This window comes from Cyclopterus lumpus, chromosome 1 (assembly GCF_009769545.1).
Source record: "Cyclopterus lumpus isolate fCycLum1 chromosome 1, fCycLum1.pri, whole genome shotgun sequence".
Classification (NCBI taxonomy): Eukaryota; Metazoa; Chordata; class Actinopteri; order Perciformes; family Cyclopteridae; genus Cyclopterus; species Cyclopterus lumpus.
In genome coordinates, this window is record NC_046966.1 from 8,080,612 (window position 1) to 8,103,800 (window position 23,189).

At 41.3% G+C, this 23,189-nt stretch overlaps 1 protein-coding gene across 3 annotated transcripts in view; it reads left to right on the plus strand.

The window, feature by feature from the left end:
* The window catches only part of LOC117747185 (cytoplasmic phosphatidylinositol transfer protein 1-like), a 64,027-nt gene that overhangs the window by 24,140 nt on the left and 16,698 nt on the right, over positions 1-23,189 (plus strand). For all 3 annotated transcript variants that reach the window (XM_034556554.1, XM_034556605.1, XM_034556551.1), the window contains one exon: positions 22,985-23,133. In XM_034556554.1, coding sequence (XP_034412445.1) covers positions 22,985-23,133 — 149 coding nt within the window. The remainder of the gene's footprint in view (positions 1-22,984; positions 23,134-23,189) is intronic.

Here is a 23,189-nt window from a genome sequence, read left to right on the forward strand (position 1 = left end):
TTACTCACAAAGCAGACGGTGTGCCCTCATTCACAAAGATGCACACGATGGAAGCTTGTTTTCAAATGTGTAAAAAGGATCACAAAGAGAAACTATGGTGTGATTTTGCTTCCCTGCAGATGCTCGGTTACACTTTTTGATACCATCAGCCTGTACTGTTCGGTGTATTTTGGGTCTTAGTTTATAGGTATAGGGTTTAATGTGATCAATATTTGTTTTTGATGAATCAAGTAATCCGTAAGTCAACAAATTGCGTCTTCTCATTGCTTGTTTTGTGCGTTAACTTGGAAGGGCTCTTTGCAAGTGAGACCACCATTATCACTGCATTCTGCTCCCTGGAGGATACTGGCTAATCGTTAATGCATTCTCATATTCTAGTTTACAATCCATTTACTCGTTCAATTCCTTAATAAAACTTCATAACTAAACTCCGACCCAGCATATGTGCAGCCAGAGGATTCACGTTTCTGCAATCTTTTTCAAATGCTGTTTCATTTTACTCTGTGCCCGTCCGAGACTGCAGACTTGAGTCCAATTTAACGAGGATTAAATGCCCAGTGGTGGGCTTTGTAATTTTAATTATTATCAAACAATCCACAATTGTAATCCTCTCTGCGTCTGCCATGTCAACTCTAGAGCAAATTAGCAACTGGTTTTCAGTGAACTCACAGGTCATCTAATAATAACAGTGCAATCAAACTGACATCTCTCTAATGCAGAAATGCGTTGTATTTATGGACAGCGTACCACGCCACATGCATGTGAGATTGACCTCTCATAATGGTTGCTAGTGTGCAGGCTTGTACTGTTAATCTAAAGCACACACAGCATTAGAGATGAACAATGGTATTGGGTTTGAAGGGTGCCATGTGAACAGTGCTTCATACACAGGTAAGGAGAAGTTAATGCAGTGTCATCAGGGTTATAATCTACTGCACCCACTTTCCCTTTGTGAGGAAACTGTAGCTGTCCAAGGTGCTGAAATGTGTTTGCCGCCCAAGTGGCAAGATATTAGACATACTCACACGCACACAAGCATGCACACACACACACACACACACACACACACACACACACACACACACACACACACACACACACACACACACACACACACACACACACTTGAAGAAATGCTGACATCTACGTTCCAATGAGCCCCCAGCTAACCAACTGTGTCATTTGAAGTACGTCACCTTTTCTTTCTTTTTTTCTGATTTAATTTTTTGCTCACTGCAGTCAGACATTAATGGTGTGTTTGTGTGTATGTGTGAGTATGTCTAATTTCTTGCCATAGCCTATATTTTCTATTGACATCTGCAGGGCCCATGATGCAACGGCACATTGCTATTTATCACGGACGAGTGTCCGTATGTGACCGAGAGACAAGGCTTGTGTGCAGTTTGCTGGTGCCTGTGTGTGTGTGTGTGTGTGTATACCAGATTGCATATGCTTACAGTATTGTTAACCAGTAAATGAATATCCATGTTAAGTCGTCACTCTTAAACTTCATGATACGTTGGCAGCGTATCATTAAGGCTGTTAATCTTTGTCTGTCAGCAATGCAAGTGTACCTCTAGGGGGAATTTGAAATTGTACATATTAAAGGTAAATGCATCAATCTTTGCTGTTGTGAACAATATTGTGCTAGCAGTGGTAGGATTAACTAAGTACAGTTTCTCAAGTACTGTACTTACTTACAGTAAGTAAAATGTTGAGGTACTTGTAGTTGGGTAATTCTATTTTATGTAAAGTTATACTTCTAATGGGTTGTTTTACAGTGTGTGTGCTGCTCAGGTTTTAAAGAGTGAAAAAGGAAGATTCTCTCAAGATAAATAGATGGAAATGGATTAAGAAGAAGTTAAAAAAGGTACCTAGAAAAGATCAATCCATGGATTTAGATTTTCGAAAAAATTAGATAATGAAAGGCAAGGGGAATGAAAGTAAAGACTTTATTTATAGATATGTGAGCAAATGTTCATCCTTTAAAAGGCCAAGTAATCATGCTGAGGCAGAATGCAGGAATTTTAATATAATAAAACACAAGGATTGTTTTTTTGTTTTTTTTGTAACTGAATAGCCTAATTATATATTTAATTGTTGCTTTCCATCTTTTCCTCTCTGTGATGAGCTTCAGACCACAAACCACTGAGCAGTATGATTGTTGGCGCAGCACCCAAGGGAATACTTGCCTGATTATTGAAATATTTTACTGAGGGTACAGTTTGTTCTGCCAGTCAAGCTGTTTAATGTGCGTTGTCCTCCAGCATATTTTCACATCGGCTCCCTCCCCCCCCCCAACACACACACACACACACACACACACACACACACACACACACGCACACACACACACACATGCACACACACACACACACACACACACACATGATAATATCTGTTGAGTCAAAACCAATAAGGATGTGGATTCATTGACAGCTCTTTGACGATAACTTACTGTACTGCTTACTGTGTTTGTCCATAGATAGCCGGAGTATGTCCCTGGGTCTACAGCTATAATTAGCTGTATACCCATAATTAGCTCTAGTGTTTTGGTTGCCTTGGTAGCACCACAAAGTCTGTGTGTGTGTGTGTGTGTGTGTGTGTGTGTGTGTGAGAGAGAGATCTCTTGGTAGTAGTTTATTTCAACTCTATAGTAGTTATTTAGATCAAATTGGGACAGTGGCGTTAAAAGTTAGCGATTCATACATGGCAACAAAGCAAGTCTCGGTCCTCATCCATGAGAAGCGCAAAACCTGTGTAAGCTTCACGCTGGAATGATGCTCTGCGATTTATTTGTGGTATGAACACCAACATAATATAAATGACAAGAGACACAAGACAGGCGGTTGAGTTTAATTTAAGTTGGAGGCAGATTTGTTTTGATCTCCACCTTTGATGCCAATATGTCTAACCCGGCAGTAAAACATATTTATGTCCCATAAATTGGCTCCCTGAGACAGTGTTTACGTTATCTAGGCAGTGTGACTATAATGATTCGAGGCGAGTACAAAACAACGTTTCCACTGTGGTCCAGATCAGGGAAGTGTCTGCAACCAAACCCTCAGTAAACACAGTTGGTTAGATGTTGATTTGAGGCACTTGTAGAACTATTTTATTATTTCATGTTTGTCTTTTAAAAATGTAATTTATACTAAACCTTTTCTGAAATGGACCAATGTAAATAAACTGAATGTAGAGTTTTTTTCAATGTCCTCAGAACTTTTTTTTTAATTGAAGAAAACCTATTTTGGAGATCTCTTTCTCTGGATCTCACACACGCACACATGCTTGCAGAGCCGCATGGGCAAATAAACAGGTCAAGTGTTAAAGGTCAGCATGTATCCAAGCACACCTCCTATTTTATAGAAGTCGGTGAGAGTGGAATATAAAATGGAAAGATGTGGTGACATTACTAATGTCAAACCTGTTGAAGCCAACAATGGAGAAGAAGGTCCAGGGCTCTCAGAGTAGGAAAACACATTACATAATAATACACCTGGCCCTCTGTCATCTATTCTCACATCTAGTCTTTGCACTGGAATTAGGTTCCTCTCTCAAGACCACTTGGATGTTAGTTACTGGGGACACATCTCAATCACCTCTGTGTGCCAAGCGGCTTCGCGGTTGTGACACAGCTTCAGTAAACCCACCAAACGCTGTCCTGTTTTACGGAACTCTGGAAAATCTGACTGCGATGGGGGACAGCTGAATTAATTTCGGGCGTAGCTGCAACTGCTGCTTGCTGTGACACGGATGCATAGTGATTATGTTCATAGAGATTAGTTGCTGTGACTCCGTCAGTGTTTTTTATTTACATTCGTAATCATCCTCTGGTTTGACCTTTTGGGGTTTGAGAGGAAGAAAACAAAACACACTGTTCATCGAGTTGGATACCTTGTGGTCATAACTGTTCAAATGTCAGCATGTTTGCAGTCTGATCGATATGGGATTGATAATGACTGAATTAAACTGTAATTATTCATCTTTTCAAATAATATTACAGCCTTTGGGGATAATTATTTACAAAACAGTTGAATTTATATAGATTTCAATAAGGCGTAAACTCCATCTTCCTTTTTCCCCCTCTGCCAGAGCTATCTAATGGCAATCCTTGTAGGGTCCATTAAAAAATGTGAATATATTTTTGCATTATTTGTTGCCAAAGCTTTGCATCTATTAAGCCACTGCTATCCCAATAATACACTATTGATTTCTCTCAGCTCGTCGTTATGAAAACCCTTTTGTTGTAAACAAGCCCGTTTCACATCAGGGGTTCATCAAGCTCATAACCTCAAACAAATCCTGTACAAATTATTGAACATCAATACAGCATTAAGTCAGTGCTGTTCTGCATTCAACCATACAGTCAAAGTGTTTTGACTCTAGGGTTTTACACGTTTGTTTAAATGTGTTCTTAAGGGCTTCATTATCTTTGCTAAAATAACATGCGTGGTGCCAGAGGAACGATTGTTAGAATGGCTGATGAGAAATCGACCTCAGCTGACTGGCTGTCGCGTTACGTTGAGAATCATTAGCGTGTGTAGAATTACACCACCGTGGACAGTAACACTATCTGAACCGTCGTTATGCAATAGCCCGGCGTGCCACTCACACGTTCATTGCGTCAGTTATGCGCAGGTCATGAGAGGGTGACATCAACGTCAATAATGGATGATAAAAGTAAGAATGATGGGGAGGGAAGAAAAATGGCAATTAACGGTATAGCAAATGCTGTGTTCACATCTGATGGAAGTTGCTGTATTCATCAGTTTTTATCCCAGTAATAATATGAACAAAAAGTGTTTTTTTGTTGTTTTTTTGAAGCTTTTTTGGTAATAACAAATAACACAATATCAGACAATGGATACTAGTTGTGGCCATTTTGGTGAATTCATGCAGTTGTCATGTCCGAGGGTGCTCTGACAAGGATACTAAACCCCAAATGACTCAAAGGCAGTCCATATCCCATGCCCACCTTATATCCAACTGCATGAATGCAAGAGTTTGTTTCCAAATGGATGGACAGTCAGTTGTTCACGTCACCGGGGCTGGAAGAGGTCAGCCACGACAGTATGCGACTAAGTCCCAACATAAAGCCGTCTTGCAGGTGTTTGCACAGCTGGCCCAATTAGACACCGCACAGGATGTGTCTCAAACTGCTCCTTGGTTGGTGTAGTGCACACCTAGATCTTTAATCTTAATCTTTAATCTCATCATGGAACACACAGCCGGTGACAATTTAATTAAAATTAAAAATGACGTAATGTAATTAAGACAATCAGTACAATGGCGCTAACTGACACGCCCAAATCAAACTCATTAATTAAACTAATTTCCACTGTGTTCACCCTACTGTTAGATTTTAGACATTTGTGGAAGGGCGTGTGTAGAACCTGTGGAAACAGTAATTGTAGAGCGCTGGAGGAGCACAGGTGTAATTAACAACATTGTTGATTGCATTCCATTTTGGTGAACCAGTTTTAGGACATTGGTGTTGCATATGCTGACATCATTGCTGTTAGCAGCAACTGGCAACAGAGAGGAGACGCTTAGAGATTGTTAAAAGGGAACAAGGACACACGAGGAGTGGAGGAGGAAGACAAAGAGAGAGGAAAGAAGAGGAGGCAGGGACATTGACTGTCCTTAGTCCCCCATGATGAAGTCAAACTTCAACCAGCTAAAAATAGCACAGTACTGACCCTGCTGCTACCACACACACACACACACGCACACACACACACACACACACACACACACACACACACACACATACATTCCCAGTAGGGATTCCCATCAAAGCTGCCCGTCACCCATTCTGACCTTTTCATTTAAATGATGTTCACTCACTCTCTCGCTCCTCTGTTCACAACATCCCCATTTTCAGTGTACACCATTCACCTGCACTCCTAGACTGTGCCATTAGATTAATTAACACTTTCAAACACACGCACGCACGTACACATTCTTAATCCTCGACTCATCTCTCTTTCACACACCACACTGAGTGATGTGAAGCAAAAGCAAACAACGGAGAACCACGGAGGCAGAAATGGGTTAATTGACATTTCAAAGTTGGTCTGTTGTTAATCCTTAAACATAATTCTTGGTTTTAGCAAAAGTAAACAAAGATCCAGTAAGAATTATGGAGCTGCTGCTGTCTTTTTTTTAAACCGCAATATTTTTGGGTTGAGATTTGACCTCGGTAACGGCAGTAACACAATTTCGCAGGTTAATGTAGTAGCAGACTGTTTCTACACATAATTGACCAACTATCTGTGCACTTGTTACATTTCAGCTCAGTGTGACAGCCTCTTGCGATTAACGTCATCCATGGTGCAATATTCAGTCTCTGGTGGTGCACAGTGTTTCACCACGGACAGCCGGACAGCGATGGAGAGCCAACGACAACCACACTCGCCAAAAGAGCACAGAGAGCAAAAAGCCGGGAGCAATTTCTAGCTGTGACAGCAACGCTGTGTGACGAGTGAGTGAGTGAGTGTGTGTGCGTGTGTGTGTATGTGTGTTAGTTAGTTTGTGATCGATGCAGTCACACAACTTTCCAGGTGTGTAGTTGAGATCAAAATGAAGGCCGAGTTCGAAGATGGTAAAGGCACTTTACACCTGGTCCCATTTCTGTTACTTAATGCAATGCACAGCTATTCAATTGCCAAGTATATATTATATCTTTACTGTCCTTGAAGTGGGCACTGTGTGTTATCTAGGAAGTATCAATTAAAGAGTCGACATTGACGGATACTCAATATTAAATGGCTGATCGGGAAATCCCTACTCGGGATGATCTCTCTCTCTATTCATAAATGAACCTTGTTGTTGAACCTTGCACACTAAATGCAGATGTTACTGCAAACCAATGTGCACATAGTGTCCATGTCCATGTTTCCTGCCTGCTATGGCCACCCAGCACTAACGCTGCCTGCGTGTGTTGTGTTGTGTACATGTGTGTTAACACCTCTGAGCAGTGAGCTAGAGGAGAGAAAGTACTTTAAGCGACCACCACAGACTTTTCAGCTTGACTTTTAAGTCGTTACCTTCCAGAGCTGCGTGGGAAAACTAAAAACATCACTTTTCGTCCAAATGAAATTCTGTGACGAGCTCAACTCTTTAAAACTGTCACAGCGGGAAGAGAAAACGTAGCAAGTTGTGTTTGCCCTTTAAACAAAAGAAAAAGAAAATAGGAAGAAAGTCCAATTTGAAAGTCTAAAGAGCACTGGAGAATGCCACGGAAGTGAAATGAAAATTGCACGATGAGAGCGGGCAAAATTGAAAGGACACATTAGAGGAAACGAATGAAGTGACGGAAGACCGCTGTCACGAGGAGGGAGAAGGAGACGAAGACGGATAGGACTGAACAGAGTGGTGTTTTCATTCGTCTCCTCCCTCTCGTTTTCTTCCCCCGGTGTTCTCTTTAATGGCGTTAGGTGTCCACTGTCGCTGCCTTCATGTAAATCGCAGCTCTTTGTAGTTCTGTCGGTTGGTTGGTTGAATGCCATTTGCTTTCTATGTAAACGTGCATGCACATGAGACGGGTTTACATCTCATATTTTAATATCTCTTTGTGTCTTTCTCAGCATGTGACCAGGCTTTCACTACTTTGTCGAACCTGAATATTTCAGTCACACGTGAAAAATCAGTAATGTTTTAATGCGTTGGACTTGTCGTTTATGTTGCCTGGTAAAGCAACCATAAATTGCAGTGAGATATATATATATATATCCAATTGCATTCAATTTAGTTTGTCCACCTAAGAACACTGAAAACGTTATATTTTAACTGTCAAATGTTCCTTAGTCTTTCAAAAAATATTTTCTTTAACTTTTTTTTTTTTTTTTATTACCTCAAATACCATTCTCGGTTTAGGCTTAAAATGTTGAGTGTCGTGCTTTGAATTTTTTCAGCTTTGTAAGGAAATTATGAAGTGACCTCACCTGTGGATGCTTTTGATGAAGTGACCTTACCTGTGGATGCTTTTCAACTGGCCTTTTAATCACATCCTTGTGTCCTAAGGTTTATCATCAAGAAAAGCAAATCACGTGTAGAAAGTAACTCAAATGGGACTCTATTGGAAAGTTTTTAGGCAAGTTGAGCAGGACAAGGATGTGCTTGGTTCATGGGATGTTTATTGAGCTGGTGGACCTCCGTGTTCCAGGACAAATTGTGAGTCATTTACTCCACAAGTGGACATGAGAGGGTTTTGTAATATGTCTCTGTCCCTTTTACAAAAAGGGCAGAGTACCAGTGATGGGGAGCTCTGTAGAGATGAATGCATTCAGGGCGCTTGCAGTAACACTTTACTTGGGGGCGTGCGTGCGTGCGTGCGTGCGCGTGCGTGCGCGTGCGTGCGTGCGTGTGTGTGTGCGTGCGTGTGTGTGTGTGTACTTTCCCTTCTCGGCTTGCCCACTGGTTTTGCATGTGTTTTACAACCAAGGTGAGCATGTCTGCACGTTCACAACTGTTTTCATGTGTTGCATGTACAGTGTTTGTTTGTGTTTGTAGGGTGGTTTCCCCTCTGGCAGACCAGAACTAATGGTTTGTTTACCTCCTCTCAAGTTTCGTAGGGATTTACAGTCCCTGAGTTGGCCAGCGAGGATTCAGGGTCTGAGTCAGGGTCTATCCTCCTTTCACTCTTCTTGTCTCGACGTTCCATCACTTGCTGCCTTTCCTCCTTTTCACTGTCATATTCTCTCCCCACACATGTATTCTCCTGTTTGCAACTTGATGTAGAGTGCCTTTCTTTATTATTCTCCCCTCTTTTTATTCTCTCCACATTCATTTAGCATTCTGACTTTCTGTCGTCTGTCTTTCAAATCCCTTTTCGCTCCATCACTCTTGTCATTTGTCTTTGTCTCTGCCTCCTCTCTCCCTCCTTCTCTCTTCAATTATCTCCCCCTCTCTTTGACTTATCTCTGTTTTAGCTTTGTCCTCTTCATATTACCACCTGTCTCCCCCTCTGCTTGTATCCATTTTTCTTTTTAATGTGCCCGAGGCTCTACTTTTTCTGTTTTTTTGCTTCATGTCTCCCAATGATATTGAAAATCAATCCCCGTCATAAATGTGTTTCTACTGGAGCCCTGCTTAAATAGTTTTAGTTAATTCCACATTGAACACTCCCAACGCACCCAAGCGTATATATCGTAACCTGGCATTATCATCATTGCCCCTCCAATAAGATTTCAGTTAAATGATGAGTCCATTTGAGAGCTCTCGTCGCGAGATGATTGTGTGTCTTCCCACTGCGAGGGTTGCGCTTAGCAGATGATTGTAATATTAGGAAATATCAGAAAATTTTGTTATTGTATATTCAGTATAAAAATGCTCTACAATGCACAGGCTTGAGGCCATTGAAACGGATGCATCGTCAGCAGCAGCATTGGTCACCCAGCTTTGATAGTTCAAATGATTTTGTTAAAGATGTAAAAGGATCCCGTCATCCACAAGAATGAAAGCAACTCCAGTTAGAGTAATCTATGAAAAGATAAACATAACAATGTGTTGCAAAAATACTTTCATTCATCTTGTGACTGCTCAAATTTCATGCAATCTCTCTTCTCCAAAATTACTGACATTTCTGACCTTCCCTCCACATTCCCATTTCTCTCTTTGGATGCTTTTTAACTAAAGATAAATCGGATTTCTTTTTTTCATCAACAAGCTCAGACTGAACGATTTTCTAAATTGGAAACATCTGAACTGTGAAGAAACATAATTTACCTCTAACTACTTTGTTATATTAGGCTGCTTTGAACTACTGCTTACCTCCATTCATGTTGGTTCCAAAAGGCTTTCCCTCTTTTTTTAAGCACATGGGCTGTCATTAATGAATTGTTCTGAATGCCGACTCACTGATCGGTTAATTAATACTGTGAAAAGGACAGAAAATGGGCTAAATTATGTGTCATTCAGGGCTGGTGTAGAAAAAAACCAAACCTACAAATAGTAGAGGAAGCTGCCCAATGTAGATGATTGTTTAAGTGCTGCTGCTGGATGGAGGTGGGTGGGTGTAGAGTGTGTGTGTGTGTGTGTGTGTGTGTGTGTGTGTGTGTGTGTGTGTGTTTGTGTGAGAGGGCACACAATGCAATACAGGATATCACTCATGAAGTAACTACACCCCCTTTCACACGCGCACACACACAGTCGATATATGTACAGCACATCTGTCCACTTTGAAAACTTAAATTGACACGATGAGCATATGTTCTGCCCCCGTTCACCCTACTCCACACACACACACACACTCTCTCACACACACACACAAAACATGGGGGCATGTTGCAAAGTGCTCTTCACACCACTCTCTTGCAACACACACAGGCTGCAGCAGCTGTGGGCACCGATCTGCAATTCATAGCACGCTACTGCGACCTTCACCTCAATGCCAACAGCTAACTGGGTGTCCACCTAACTCCATTCAGGCCGGGGGATTTGACTAGATTTCCTTTGCTGTTACGGGCATTTGTAGATGTAAGGTGTAACATCATCCTGACAAGCTGGCATTTGAATTTGCTGTTGAGGGACATTTTTATGTGGTAATATCAGCCGAACAGTCTGACATGTCTTAAACGCTTCACTCCTCGGACAGCACGTTGCCAGTAATAGATTACCTTTTGTATACCTCTGTGTATATCTGCCAACCTGCATCCACATGCCTGTGCATACCAATTTAGAGCCGTTATCTGGATGCTGCGTCAGAGCAGTGCCGTGAAAATAATCCTCTCTCAAGGGTTTTCCATCGCTGTGGTACAAGAATGCAAAGTCTGTTCAGGTTTTTTCTTCACACGGTTTAACGACGAACTGGCATTAAGAAAATTGCTCCGATTGTTCACTTTGCTTTCGAGTTGTAGCAATTTCTGAAACTTCTACCTGGAAAAGGTCTCTGATGTAATAATAATTTCTCTTGCCAGTACTTTCTGTCATGACCAACATCTTCGTCACAGGAAAGCATCCGTCCGACTGTCTCTGGCATTTGATTTTGTGTTCATAAATATGTACGGTGCATCATCTGTGTGTGCACAGGCCTGTCTGCACATGTGATGAAATGATGAATAATAATAGTTGTGTCAGAGGGGAGGCATACGGTCTCGGGTGTAAGCCTCAGCTGGCCGGCACTTCATCCCACATTAGCAGGAACTTGAAGCTGACAGGTATCAGGTTGAGTCACAGGTGGGCACTTTAGCACAGTTTTTTTCACTTAAAGGTCAACCGAGCTCCCATCAAAATCAATATACAAACATTTAGAATCTTTTAACATGTTTAAATATTTCAGTTGTTGTTTTGTAAAATTATAGTCACCCTATCATGACAGATAATGTGTTGGTACTTAGCCATTATAGGATTTTACACAATATTTTAGCTGAATCCATTACAAAGACAGAGGAGTACGATCACAAGTCGTAAGTATTGCAGTGATGGTGGTTCATCCACCACTGTGGTCCAGACTAATATGAACTGTTTTGTGGATTACGATGAAGTTTTATTCAGTCATTCATGGTACGCGGAGGATGAATCGTCCTGATCAGCAGGCTGACATTTATGGTCTGAGTGAAAAGTGTCAGCAACTATTGGACTGCCATGCATTTTGTTACACATATTTGTGCCCTCCTCAGAAAACAAGTAATATTTAGCACCATTATCAGGTCAAAGTATGAATGTTTCCAATACTTTGGTTTATGACAAAATTCTTGCAAAAATAATGGCACTTCCATAAGCCTCAGCTGTATTTTATGTTTTTTTGCAAAAAACTAAGGAGACATGCTTGTCTTGGTCTTTGTCTCTCTGGAGACAAAGACATGCATTCACACGTTATGGGATTATCCAAGACGGAGACGGCACATTTAACTTGTGAGTTAAATGTTCGGTATACGTTAGAATCATCCATAATCTATTTTGCGCATCAATATAAGGCAAAAACCACCGAAAGCAAAAGTACCACTTTATTTGCAAAAGAAGAAGTTTTATGGAATAATCCATACACCTTTTCTAATGAAATATTTAGCAATGGTTACTTACTTAATCCTTTTGGAAGTCTTTTGTCACTCACCATCTTTACCATCATTTCGTTGTCTTCTTCATTTGGCCTTTCTGTCTACTCTCTCTTGCCTTCACACATACATACATACATACATTCAATTCAGTTTATTTTGTATAGCCCAATATCACAAATTACAAATTATCCTCAGAGGGCTTTACAATCTGTACACATACGACATCCCTGTCCCAGGACCTCACATCGGATCAGGAAAAACTCCCAAGAAATAGAAAAAAACGTTCACAGGGAAAAAAGGGAAGAAACCTTCAGGAGAGCAACAGAGGAGGATCCCTCTCCCTGGATGGATGGATGCAATAGATGTCATGTGTACAGAATGAACAGCGTTACAGAGTTATCCATATGTTGTGCTCCCATATTATTATCATCTTACGTGAATGTGAGACCATGGGATGGGTGATACCAAAACTATTTTGATCAACCAGGACTAGATTCACAGATACTGATAACTGATACATATACTTTTTATCATCGTAAGTGGTCAATGAACCATCATGTAGGGAGTAGCATTGTGTAAGAATCATCCATTTTCAGTGCAGCGGCGGGGGCGGGGCTCCAGGGCTCTGCAGTCCGCAGTGGGTCTTTCTGGGCCGCAGCTCATTGACGACAGTCCACTTTTGCTGCTGGATGCCGTGTTTATTACAATCACACTCCTTCACTTCTCAGGGATCAGTGAGCGGTTCTCGACATCGCTGCAAGCAGCACCTCTGGCGACCACTCCGAATGGGCACTGCACGAGTTTCCTGTTAATTACCTAATTCTCTGAAGGACGAGCCGGTTGCTATGCCAATGTCCACTATGTGATTGAGCGTGAGATGCATCTGCTTAACTTTTTGTTTGTGTGTTTTGTTTTATGGATAATAGGTACAGGATTTAGTATCAATTTCAATTCAATTCAGTTTATTTTATATAGCCCAATATCACAAATTACAAATTTGCCATGTCATGTGTACAGAATGAACAGCATTACAGAGTTACATAAACACATCACATGAATATGACAATGTATGAATGGACCTCCAATCCATGAAACAGAAGGAGGTAGAGAGGAGGGGGGGCGGAGCGATCAGCAGGGCCAACGCGGGAGAACGGCTCACCAGGCATCAGACAAAGCCAGGTCCAATGGACCCTATGAGACGTGAAGTTACAACGACTCCGGGGAGGAAGCAGAGTTAATAAGGTGCAATGGAGAGATGTAAATTCATCCATAAAGACAGAGAGAAGAGGAGATAGGTGCTCAGTGTATCCTAAAACATCCTCCAGCAGCCTATAAGCCTATTGCAGCATATCTAGGGGCTGGACCAGGGCAAACCTGATTCAGCCCTAACTATAAGCACTATTAAAGAGGAAAGTCTTAAGTCTATTCTTGAATGAGGTGACTGTGTCTGCCTCCCGGACTGAAAGTGGAAGCTGGTTCCATAAAAGAGGAGCTTGATAACTGAAGGCTCTGGCTCCCATCCTACTTTTTAGGACTCTAGGAACCACAAGTAGCCCCGCATTTAGTGAGCGCAGCTCTCTAGTGGGGAAATATGGTACTACAAGCTCCTTAAGATATGATGGTGCATCACCAATCAAGGCTTTGTAGGTGAGGAGAATAATTTTAAATGTGATTCTTGATTTTACAGGGAGCCAGTGCAGAGCAGCTAATACAGGAGTAATGGGATCTCTTTTCTTAGTTTTTGTGAGTACACGGGCTGCAGCATTCTGGATCAACTGGAGGGACTTAAGAGACTTATTAGAGCAGCCTGATAATAAGGATTCATTAATTCATACATACATACATTTATTCATTCATTCATACATACATACATATGCTAATTACACTCCCGGTCCACCTACCGGCTGTCGAAGGATAATCTTATCTTGAGAGAGCAGCCCAGTGCACTGCACACTGCCGCCCAGTTGATTGAATGAGCACAGAATAGGGGAAGAAGATTGGCGTGTGTGTGTGTGTGTGCGTGCGTGTGTGTCTTTGTGTCTTTGCCATCATATTTAATAGCAATGCCAGCAGTATGTGATTGTGTAAGTGTGTGTGTGTGTGTGTGTGTGTGTGTGTGTGTGTGTGTGATAAATGGATGAATGAAAGGCTGCAAACAAATGCAATCTGAGATACAAACTATGTTGATTTATAAAATGTTTTAGGTATATATACATTGTGTCAAGTGAAAACCGTGTATCTGGAAACGTATTGATTTTGAAATTTGATGAAAACTGAACGAAAGTGAAGGGTTAAGAGTTCCTTCATAGGTGGAGATAATTAATTTGACCACTTAAGATAAATAAACAATACAAAAAAAACACATCTGAAATGTGCTCAGTGCTGAAAACAGACCTGTTTCATATTGTTCTTATTTAAGAAAGAAGTAGTGAGAGAAAAACTGTGTGTGTTGAGGTGTGTTATGAATGTTGGCATTGGTTTGTTGGACCAGAGGCTGATTCTTTGGAAACATATTCGGGCAGTTTGCTGACTCACAATAGATCTCACACTGTTTTTAGACCTAATTCTGGCGGGATAGAAATCAACACTGTTTCTTGGTAAAGCAACAAATGATAGAGATGTTTGAACAAATGAGCGTTTCATGGCTATAACAAGGTCACTCAGTCCCTGGGTTAGATCACCTGTTAGTGCCAGTGAAACTCACAAGGGGAAAATCAAAGCATGATATTTTGTTTTCAAGTAATTTCTAGGCCAATTTCCATGTCGGTATTTTAGGAGGAATAAACGGGGTAATCAGCTGCATCATGCATTTTAAAATCAATCGTAGTCTGTGTGGAAACCTGTGTATGAATGCCAACAAATAGGTATATTCATAAAGAGATATTGGTGTGTTCCAGCAGGAAGGCTTTTATTCCTCTATCTTGTTTCCTGATCTCGGTCAACTCAGTCTGGTCTAATGTTGCACCTCTGTCCACATTCCCACCGTAGTCCATCATTACTCAGCCCCTATTGCCCTGCTAATGCAGCCATCCATCAGTATGAAGGGCTGAGTGTTTGTTGGGGTGTGGGGTGTGGGGGGAAGAGCTGATTAGATGAGAGAAGTAATAAAGAACCAGCTTATTTTTTCCAATTATTTGATGTTCACGATTTCCCCAGAATTTGACGTGCTCATTTGTTTTTGTTAGCGTGTGCCCCGACCTGCCCCAGCATCCATCCTGGCCCCATGACACCTACATTATGAGAGACTGATCAGATCTCACAACGTGGTTGTGACAATGTTACATCTTCAGCTCTTACAATGTTACAGCTATTGATATTCCAGTAATAACTTTTACATGGCTCGAGACTGTGGCTGTTAATTTGTGTTTTGAGACAAGCGGCACCGCAACACTTAAAAACAACGACAAACAACATAGTAAATAGCTACAGAATGAATGAATGAATGATACTTTAACACTGAGCATCAACTCCCCATGGGCTCTCTGAGATCGCTCCTCCGAAACCGGAAGCAATTTAAGATAAGTATATTAGATTAGAAAACTTTATTAATCCCCAGTGGGGAAACTCTCTATGAGCCCTGTAAAGTAAAGAATATCTGACAAACAAATTGTATTTCCATTGACTGATCTCAGTCTTGATCCTGAAGAGGAGTACAAAGGTAGGAGTGTGGTACTTTCATTAAGGTGTGATGCTTTAAAGATTACTGTGAATAAAAGAATAGTCCACCTTTCTGCTTGCGTTACTACAGGTCGTCAGCGTGTGATCATAATAGCACTATGTACATACGTGCTTCCCACACAGGCTGATTCACTGGGTAACCAAGGAAAGCACACTGAGCTAATTTTTACAAGCTGTGAACCATGGATTATTTTTATGCTTTCACGGTCATCTCCATAGCTGTTCCACTCATTCAGGCAGATCATGTGCAAGTAAAATCACATGAGCTCTGCGGTCAAGAATGGTTTCTTTTTTCAAAGATACTCTGACACATTGTCAGTGTTTACCTTCCAAGCGCAAAAAGGGTCCCTTTGTTGGGCTGCTATGGTGCTCCCGGGGGGCACTAGCATGGCCCCTGTAATAGTGGAACACAGGGATTAGAGGAGCTATTAGTGTAGCTATTCAAATGGAGAGGTGGGCTGACCTGGGTGCAGTGCTGTGTGACTGTAGGTTAATTATCAGGGTCTTTGGCTGATGTCGAGGACTTCTGTAGGCAGAAGGTCATTTATCTGCCAAGGTTATGTTTTAAAATGTAATATATTTCTGGAATATAACAATACAAGCTGAGGGAATTGATCATATGTTAAAGAATGTCTTTTTCTTTGATTTATGTGGTAAAATGCTGCTATTTCTTCAGGGCCTTACTGCCTCCCTCTGGTGGGAACCACCATTCTGCTCTTATTACGTGTTTCCCTCAGACCATGATGGAGCTCAGTCCGTCTCAATTGTGAATGCAAATTTCATTCTAACCTGTGAAAACGAACTAATTAGTTGTGTTGAAAGCAAAAGTGTATCAGCGAGGATACCATCTGGCAGAATTTAACAATAGCTTTCATATTTATAGCTTCGCTAAATTAGAATCTCATCTGAGCAGCTAAACCTGTTGATAGCAATTTTGTACCTATCACGGATAAAATCATGGTTGTAATGAGAAGGAATGGCCAACGATGAACAACTTAAAAATGTCATAGTATATTGTTAGGGCAGCTTTAGGTCAGGCTTCAACTTTGTTTGACCCCATTATAGAAACTCAATTGACGTAGCTAAGCCCCGCCCCTCAAATGCAGATTGGCCAATCATAGCATAGCCATGAACTTTGGTGTTCCCCTAATTTTATTGTCTTCTGTCTGGATTGCTAGTTGATGTGTTGGTTTACTTTTACACTGTAATCTGTAGGCTTTAGCTTCTATATTTATAACCTGTTTTCACTGCTGAATCAGATTGACATCCTGAATATATACCCTTCGAATGCACATTGTAGACCCCTTGTCTTTGTCTCTCTGTAACCACTTCTTTGTTTGGATAATAGTTCAGAGAGTGCAGTTGGTGATAGTGTGGGCTCCATGGTAGCTCTGACAGCTTGACAGAAAAGCAGCTGGGGCTGAAAGAAGGGTCAATTGGAACGAGAGTATTGTTGATGTGAAACATTGGGATATCTATCAGAAACATTCATTTGTAATGTTACCGTTGGCACAATTCGGGGTTGTGCAGGGTGGATGTGGTTTCCACTTCTTTTAAACACACACACTATTACACCACACTTCTTGATGTGAAATCCAACAAACGTCAACAAAATACCACAATGGCAAAACAACAGAGACTAGTAAACATACATTTAGAATCTATAAAAGATAATGCGTTACCCTTACTTTTAGATACACGTTACAACAATCAACTGAAGTTAATGAACTGAACAACAATAGGCTTAACTTGCTAAACTGTTTAAATGGTTGGTCCTACGTCAACATACTATCACAACTTGAAAAGCCCCCATCACTGTGTTTGTCTGAGTGAACCAGTGATGCGAGGGCTTGAGGCCTAATTGAGGCCTAATATCTGCTGATTCACCATTTTTACCATCCGCTGTTTAATCCACTTATTATTTTTTGCTCTCTTTTCTTCCTTTTGTCTCTATTCCCGCCGCCCTCAACAACCGTTGTGTAGCTTCACTGACCACTGCACTTTCTTGAGTATGGCATTGTAGCATTATCGACTGCACAGAAATGCTGAGGGAGTCACGATAGACCGCATATTGATTGATACAGCTTAACGCTGCAATGTTGTTTATTCATATTACGTAAATCTGACAACCAGTCTAGACTTGTTTAAGCCCTTGGAAAAGTGAGCATTACTAAATCGTTGTTTTCTTCTTTTTTTTTCGTTAATGCGTGAAGCTATTTGTGCTTAAGAGCTTGGAGAGATCGCAGTGAATTAACCACTTTCTGGTTCTCAAGGCCTTTGCTATTACGTAGAAACACTTCAGGTAAATGAGATGAAATTGAACCAGATTGAAAAATGAAATGTGAATAATTAAAATGGTCTTAGATAAGAGACTGACGTGGGGTATCATTATGTTTCATTTAGCTGGATGCAAATAAATAACTGTATTCATTTATTTCATTGAAAAGTATCCATTAACATCGTGGGAGGTCAAACAATAAGAGTTAAAACGTGGTGTATTTGAAATCTGGAGCATCTCTTTATTCAGTCATCTGGGCAGCTCAGAACAATGGGCCCACATGAAGGAACCACTCAAGCAAACGCACAAGGAAACAGGGGAGAGAGGATGGAATGACAGACATCAAAGCTTTAAGGTTGTGTCCAAAGAGGAATGTTACCGCTGATAAACAGCAGCCTGTTGGACACTGTAGTATTTACACTTCACAAGCAGCACAAATAAATATATATCGTTGATGAAACTGAAATCTAGTTTGTCTTGACTCCACCTCCAAGTTATGTGTATATTTGTGTGCAATGGAAAATCACCAAGGTCATCTTTTACACTGGTTTACACAAGTGTTTGTCATCACACTTCCAAGCGAGACACACAGTTTAGTTTGTGATCTCACACCCATCAGAACGCAGCGGGTGGAGTTTGGGTTTCACCGACCTCGACCAGAACCCTGTATAATAGGGGGTGATGATGACAACACACTCCAGTTTATTGACACTGATTAATGAGCAACAATAAACCAGAGTGCCCCGTCCTCAGACAAATCGAATAAAGACGAGGCAAGTAGTGGCCTCTTTGTGCCGGCTGCGTCATGTAGCTAAATGATCGATCACGCTGTGAAGATTCCAGACAAGAGACGGTTAGTACTACTTCATCGCTGCAGCGTTGTCTGAAGTGGTTGCCTGTTTTGCTTCAGCGGTGGGGATAGTGGGGTTATTCAACCAGCATGTACAAGCTTGTATTTGTTGTTGTGAAAACCTTCCCTAATATATCTGATTTGGCCGATCGAGCACATTCATCACGGTGTCCTCGAACCTTTCAAATCATCGCACCGGCCCCCAGAAGAGGCCGAGAAAATGTCTGCACGTCCTTGATATTTTTAGAAGTTGATGACCGCTACAGCTCATCGGTGACGAAGCAAATGGAAAAGGACATCTCTCGTCTAAACTGGCATTAGATTAGACTGATGTCACACTTCACTGCCTCTGTAACCATGTATCAACCCGTTATGCCTCTCTATGTCTGTCTGCACCTCTCACTCACTTTCTGCAACTGTGTCCTCACACAATAGCAAAGGACTCAATAAAATCCTCCTTCTGATCCCTTGTCCTCCAGCTTGTCCTCTGCCTCAGTGTCATTAAATCCACCCCACTCACCATCTTCCTTTTGTAAATAGCATGAAGCAGAGGGATGGGAGGCATCTGCATTATTTACAGTAGCTCTTAACCTGGCAGGCTCGCGCTCACCACATCCCAGAGCTGTTTTTAGAAACGCTGCATTTGCTTTCGAGACTTCATCGAAAAAGGTGAACTTTTATTAATGGAGCTGATGTGGCTGCGATTACGTAGAAATGGGAGACTGAATCGACAGAAGATGATGCACAATTGGTTCTGGCTGATACTAGGATGCAAGAGTGGTGTGGTACTAACGTCAGCTCATATATGCTGCATTAATAAATGAAAACACAAGTGGGCAGAGGCCCTTTTCCATTTTTAACACTGAATTACATAAGTTCCTTTTAATACCATGTTGGGATACATATTTGAGAGCGTGTACATTTTCAGTGCTGATCTACATGACCTTCCCTATAATTTATTTATTGTGACTGGTCAGAGGGAGCTCCTTACTGGCAGACTGTATTTAACTACTTAGATGCCAAAGTCTGGTCAGTAAAACACAAAGGGAAACCCCTCGATCAGTATCAGATAACATTTGGGAGACTGGTCATTAATGTCAGGGCGGCTGTAGAGGACCTTACACTGATACTAATGCGGGTCATTTCCGAGCTGATCCGGCCAGCACTCAAAATGTTATATAACACTTTAGGTGTGTCATTACTGCTGAAAATGTCTTTTTGCTTGATGCATTTCATAATCTTGCAACATGGCAGCCCTCCACTCTACTGCACTTACTGAGCTACTGCGGAACGTTTTAGTGGCTGCTTGAATTTGCTCCACTGCTGATCAAGATGGTTTGGAGAAATTTTAAGCACATCTTATATAATATGTATCAGTGTTTCTCAGGGGGACTCGATATCTATAAATCCCGAGAAGATCGCATTTGTGCACAAATGTACATTCCTGACCATTTTCACTGCAATTTCCGCATCACCTTATATTATCTTGAGCAGGTAAACCGGTCATTTTACAACTGATATTTGCCAGAGACATAGGATTAATCGCTACTGCGCATAGTCAGTGGGCAGCGTGACCCCAGGAGCTAGAAACTGTTCTTGGCGTATGTGCAAGCAAAGTGATTCTCGTTGAAGTAAATAGGCGTCATCTTAGCGCCCGGTACACAGTTCTTATGTTGCAGATGAGAGGAAACATCTGGCCTGGATATGGCTTTTTCAATGGCCGATGCCAATAATTAGAGTACAGGGCGGCCAATGGACGATATGTAATGCTAATATCGATACGCAAGGCACAAAATTGCTTAACTTAAATCAACATTCAGTTTCAGGTTCTGTTTGTCAGTGTGTGAGACGATCTTAACCTGCTGCGGTGTCTGGCTTTCTATTCGAGGAATGTTGTGTGCTCAGACCACCTTCTTCACGCCTGGTGTTTTATGAGCGTGTTTTTCTAAACGTGTGTGTCCTTTTCTGACAACGCAATCCGACACATACCATTGTCTGGAGAGCGGCGGCCTTGGAGGAAGTGAGTCATTGCGCCGCTGCCTTTTCAAAGTTGCACAGTGAAGCTAGTCTACAGTACCTTTGAGACACAGAGCAAAGGTGCTGCGGCTTGGATTGTGACATTTTGATGCTTAGATTGTGTACATAATAAGTCAGAGGTTTTGTTGACATACTGCTGACGCATGTGTGGAAAATTCCGACACCCGCCATCATTGGCTATACATTATGTACACAATCTTTGCATTGAAGTTCACAAACTGCATGCGTGTCCATGATCGATGGTTTTAGATTACTGCTCCCTTTCATTAAACGGCAGGACTTAGACCAACAGGAAAAGGGTGATTTGTATTGCCTGCACTGTACTTGAAGTAATCAGTGTTAATCTCAAGCTGTTCTAATTCATCACCCTTGTCCGATAGCAGGTTGAAGCCTCTTTTCTCTGCTGGGAGCATCTATTTTCAGATGATTACACTCTTGTCTCCGGACAATAAAAGTACCTTTGAGCATTACAATAATCATAGAACATGTATTTGTATTGTAAACACTCAGGAAAGATTATTGGTCTTTTTTTTTTTTAACCATTAGTTATATTGTAAAATGTATAGTGTTAAACTTACTATGCATATTGTATTGAATGCAAAGCACAATTGACCCTCATGCATCCACTGAATTATTAAGTCATATTTTCTTTCTTTTTTTTTCTTCTTCTTTTTCTTTTACAATCCTTTCGTTTCTTTATTTGGATACTTGCTCGAGAGCATTTACTGAAGCTGGGTGCTGACTCCCCCCGGGTGCTATTTTGGGTGAGCACCTCACATGTTCCGCTTCAGCAAATCGCTGTGGCAGATAAAGGTAAAGGTCATGAAAAGAGGCAATATGGAATTCAATGTAATATAGGGTTAATTGAGCTTTCTTTCATTACCAGCGCCCAACACGTCTCACTTCTGAGACTTCTGTTCAAACTGAATCACATGTGTGGAGGAGAGGAGCATATGGTGACTGAGCAGGAATCATCTTAATAACAGATGCAAGGATGACGAACATCACTTGCCATCGTTGAACCATCTTTTCTTTGCGCTTTTACGCCTCATTTTTTCTCATCTTTCTTCTTATTTTACTTACGAAAAAGAAACACAACTGGACATTTTTGACAAGAGATTGTGTCTTTGATTTATTTAATTTCAGCCCCTCCTCATTAAAACTCCTCAAGTTTCCCTCCTTTGATGCTCCTCAGTCAGCGCCTTTTCTCTGTCTTTGAAACACTTCATTCATTTCCACATCTTTCCGAGTCCTTTCTGGGGTCTTTTGTCGCCAACAGAAGATTTGGATTTAGAAGATTAAAGATCAAAAGTGGAAAGAAGTGCTAGTCAATCCACGGTTTATTGCTTGAATAAAGTGATCATTCACGAAGGGTATCAAAGCTGTTATTGCGTGGTCAGGGTATTTAATTTACTGAACACGTTCCAAAAAGTACAAATGCCACAGAGTCCGGATCATTAAAACAGAAGAAGCTCAGCCAGAAACAAACAGGAAGTCTGGCCTTTCAATGAAGAAGCATTGCAGAAGCTGACACGACTTCATTTACTTTTCTGACCTTTTTTCTCAGCTAAGTCTGGAATATAAGCCAATAAATAAATGAGTGTTGACTCGGGGCCAAGCAGACAGATAATTCATGGTGAAACACATCCAAGCATTTGCTTTTTACATTGTCGAGGAGTTCCGTTTCACACTTTCCGTCAGCCTGAGGGCAGAAATATAGAAAGGAGCGCGGTAGAAGTAGTTTGGAATCTCCAAAAACTGAACCCTGAAATTACATTCATGATTAAAGACCGCCGCCTTTTATATTCAAATAGTGAAATTATCTCAATGATTATTATTAAAACTGACTCATTGCTTCAGATATTTTTGTATTATCAGTATTAGTTATAAAAACACTTCTCTTCTGCTTTTACAATGGAAACAAAAACGTGCTGCAAATGAAATGAAATGATGTTCGTGCTTCATTAGCTTCGGATTTGATGCCGTCGTGGGTTCATACGCAAAAAGAAGTAGCGCTTAATTACTTTCTGATTGTGAGTGCTTTATCATTATCAGTGTTTGCATCGTTATCTCTGTCTCGGCCTCCAGTTCCCGACAGTCGTATGTGAACTTACCCCGTCTGACGGTTTCGTCTTGCAGTACCAGATCGGCCAGCTGTACATGATCAGCAAACACAGCCACGAGCAGAGCGACAGAGGGGAAGGAGTGGAGGTCGTCCAGAACGAACCGTTCGAAGACCCGACGCACGGCCAAGGACAGTTCACGGAGAAAAGAGTCTACCTCAACAGGTCAGTGCAACGCCTCATTTCTGTTTTGTTGTCCAACATGGATGAATGGTTTAAGT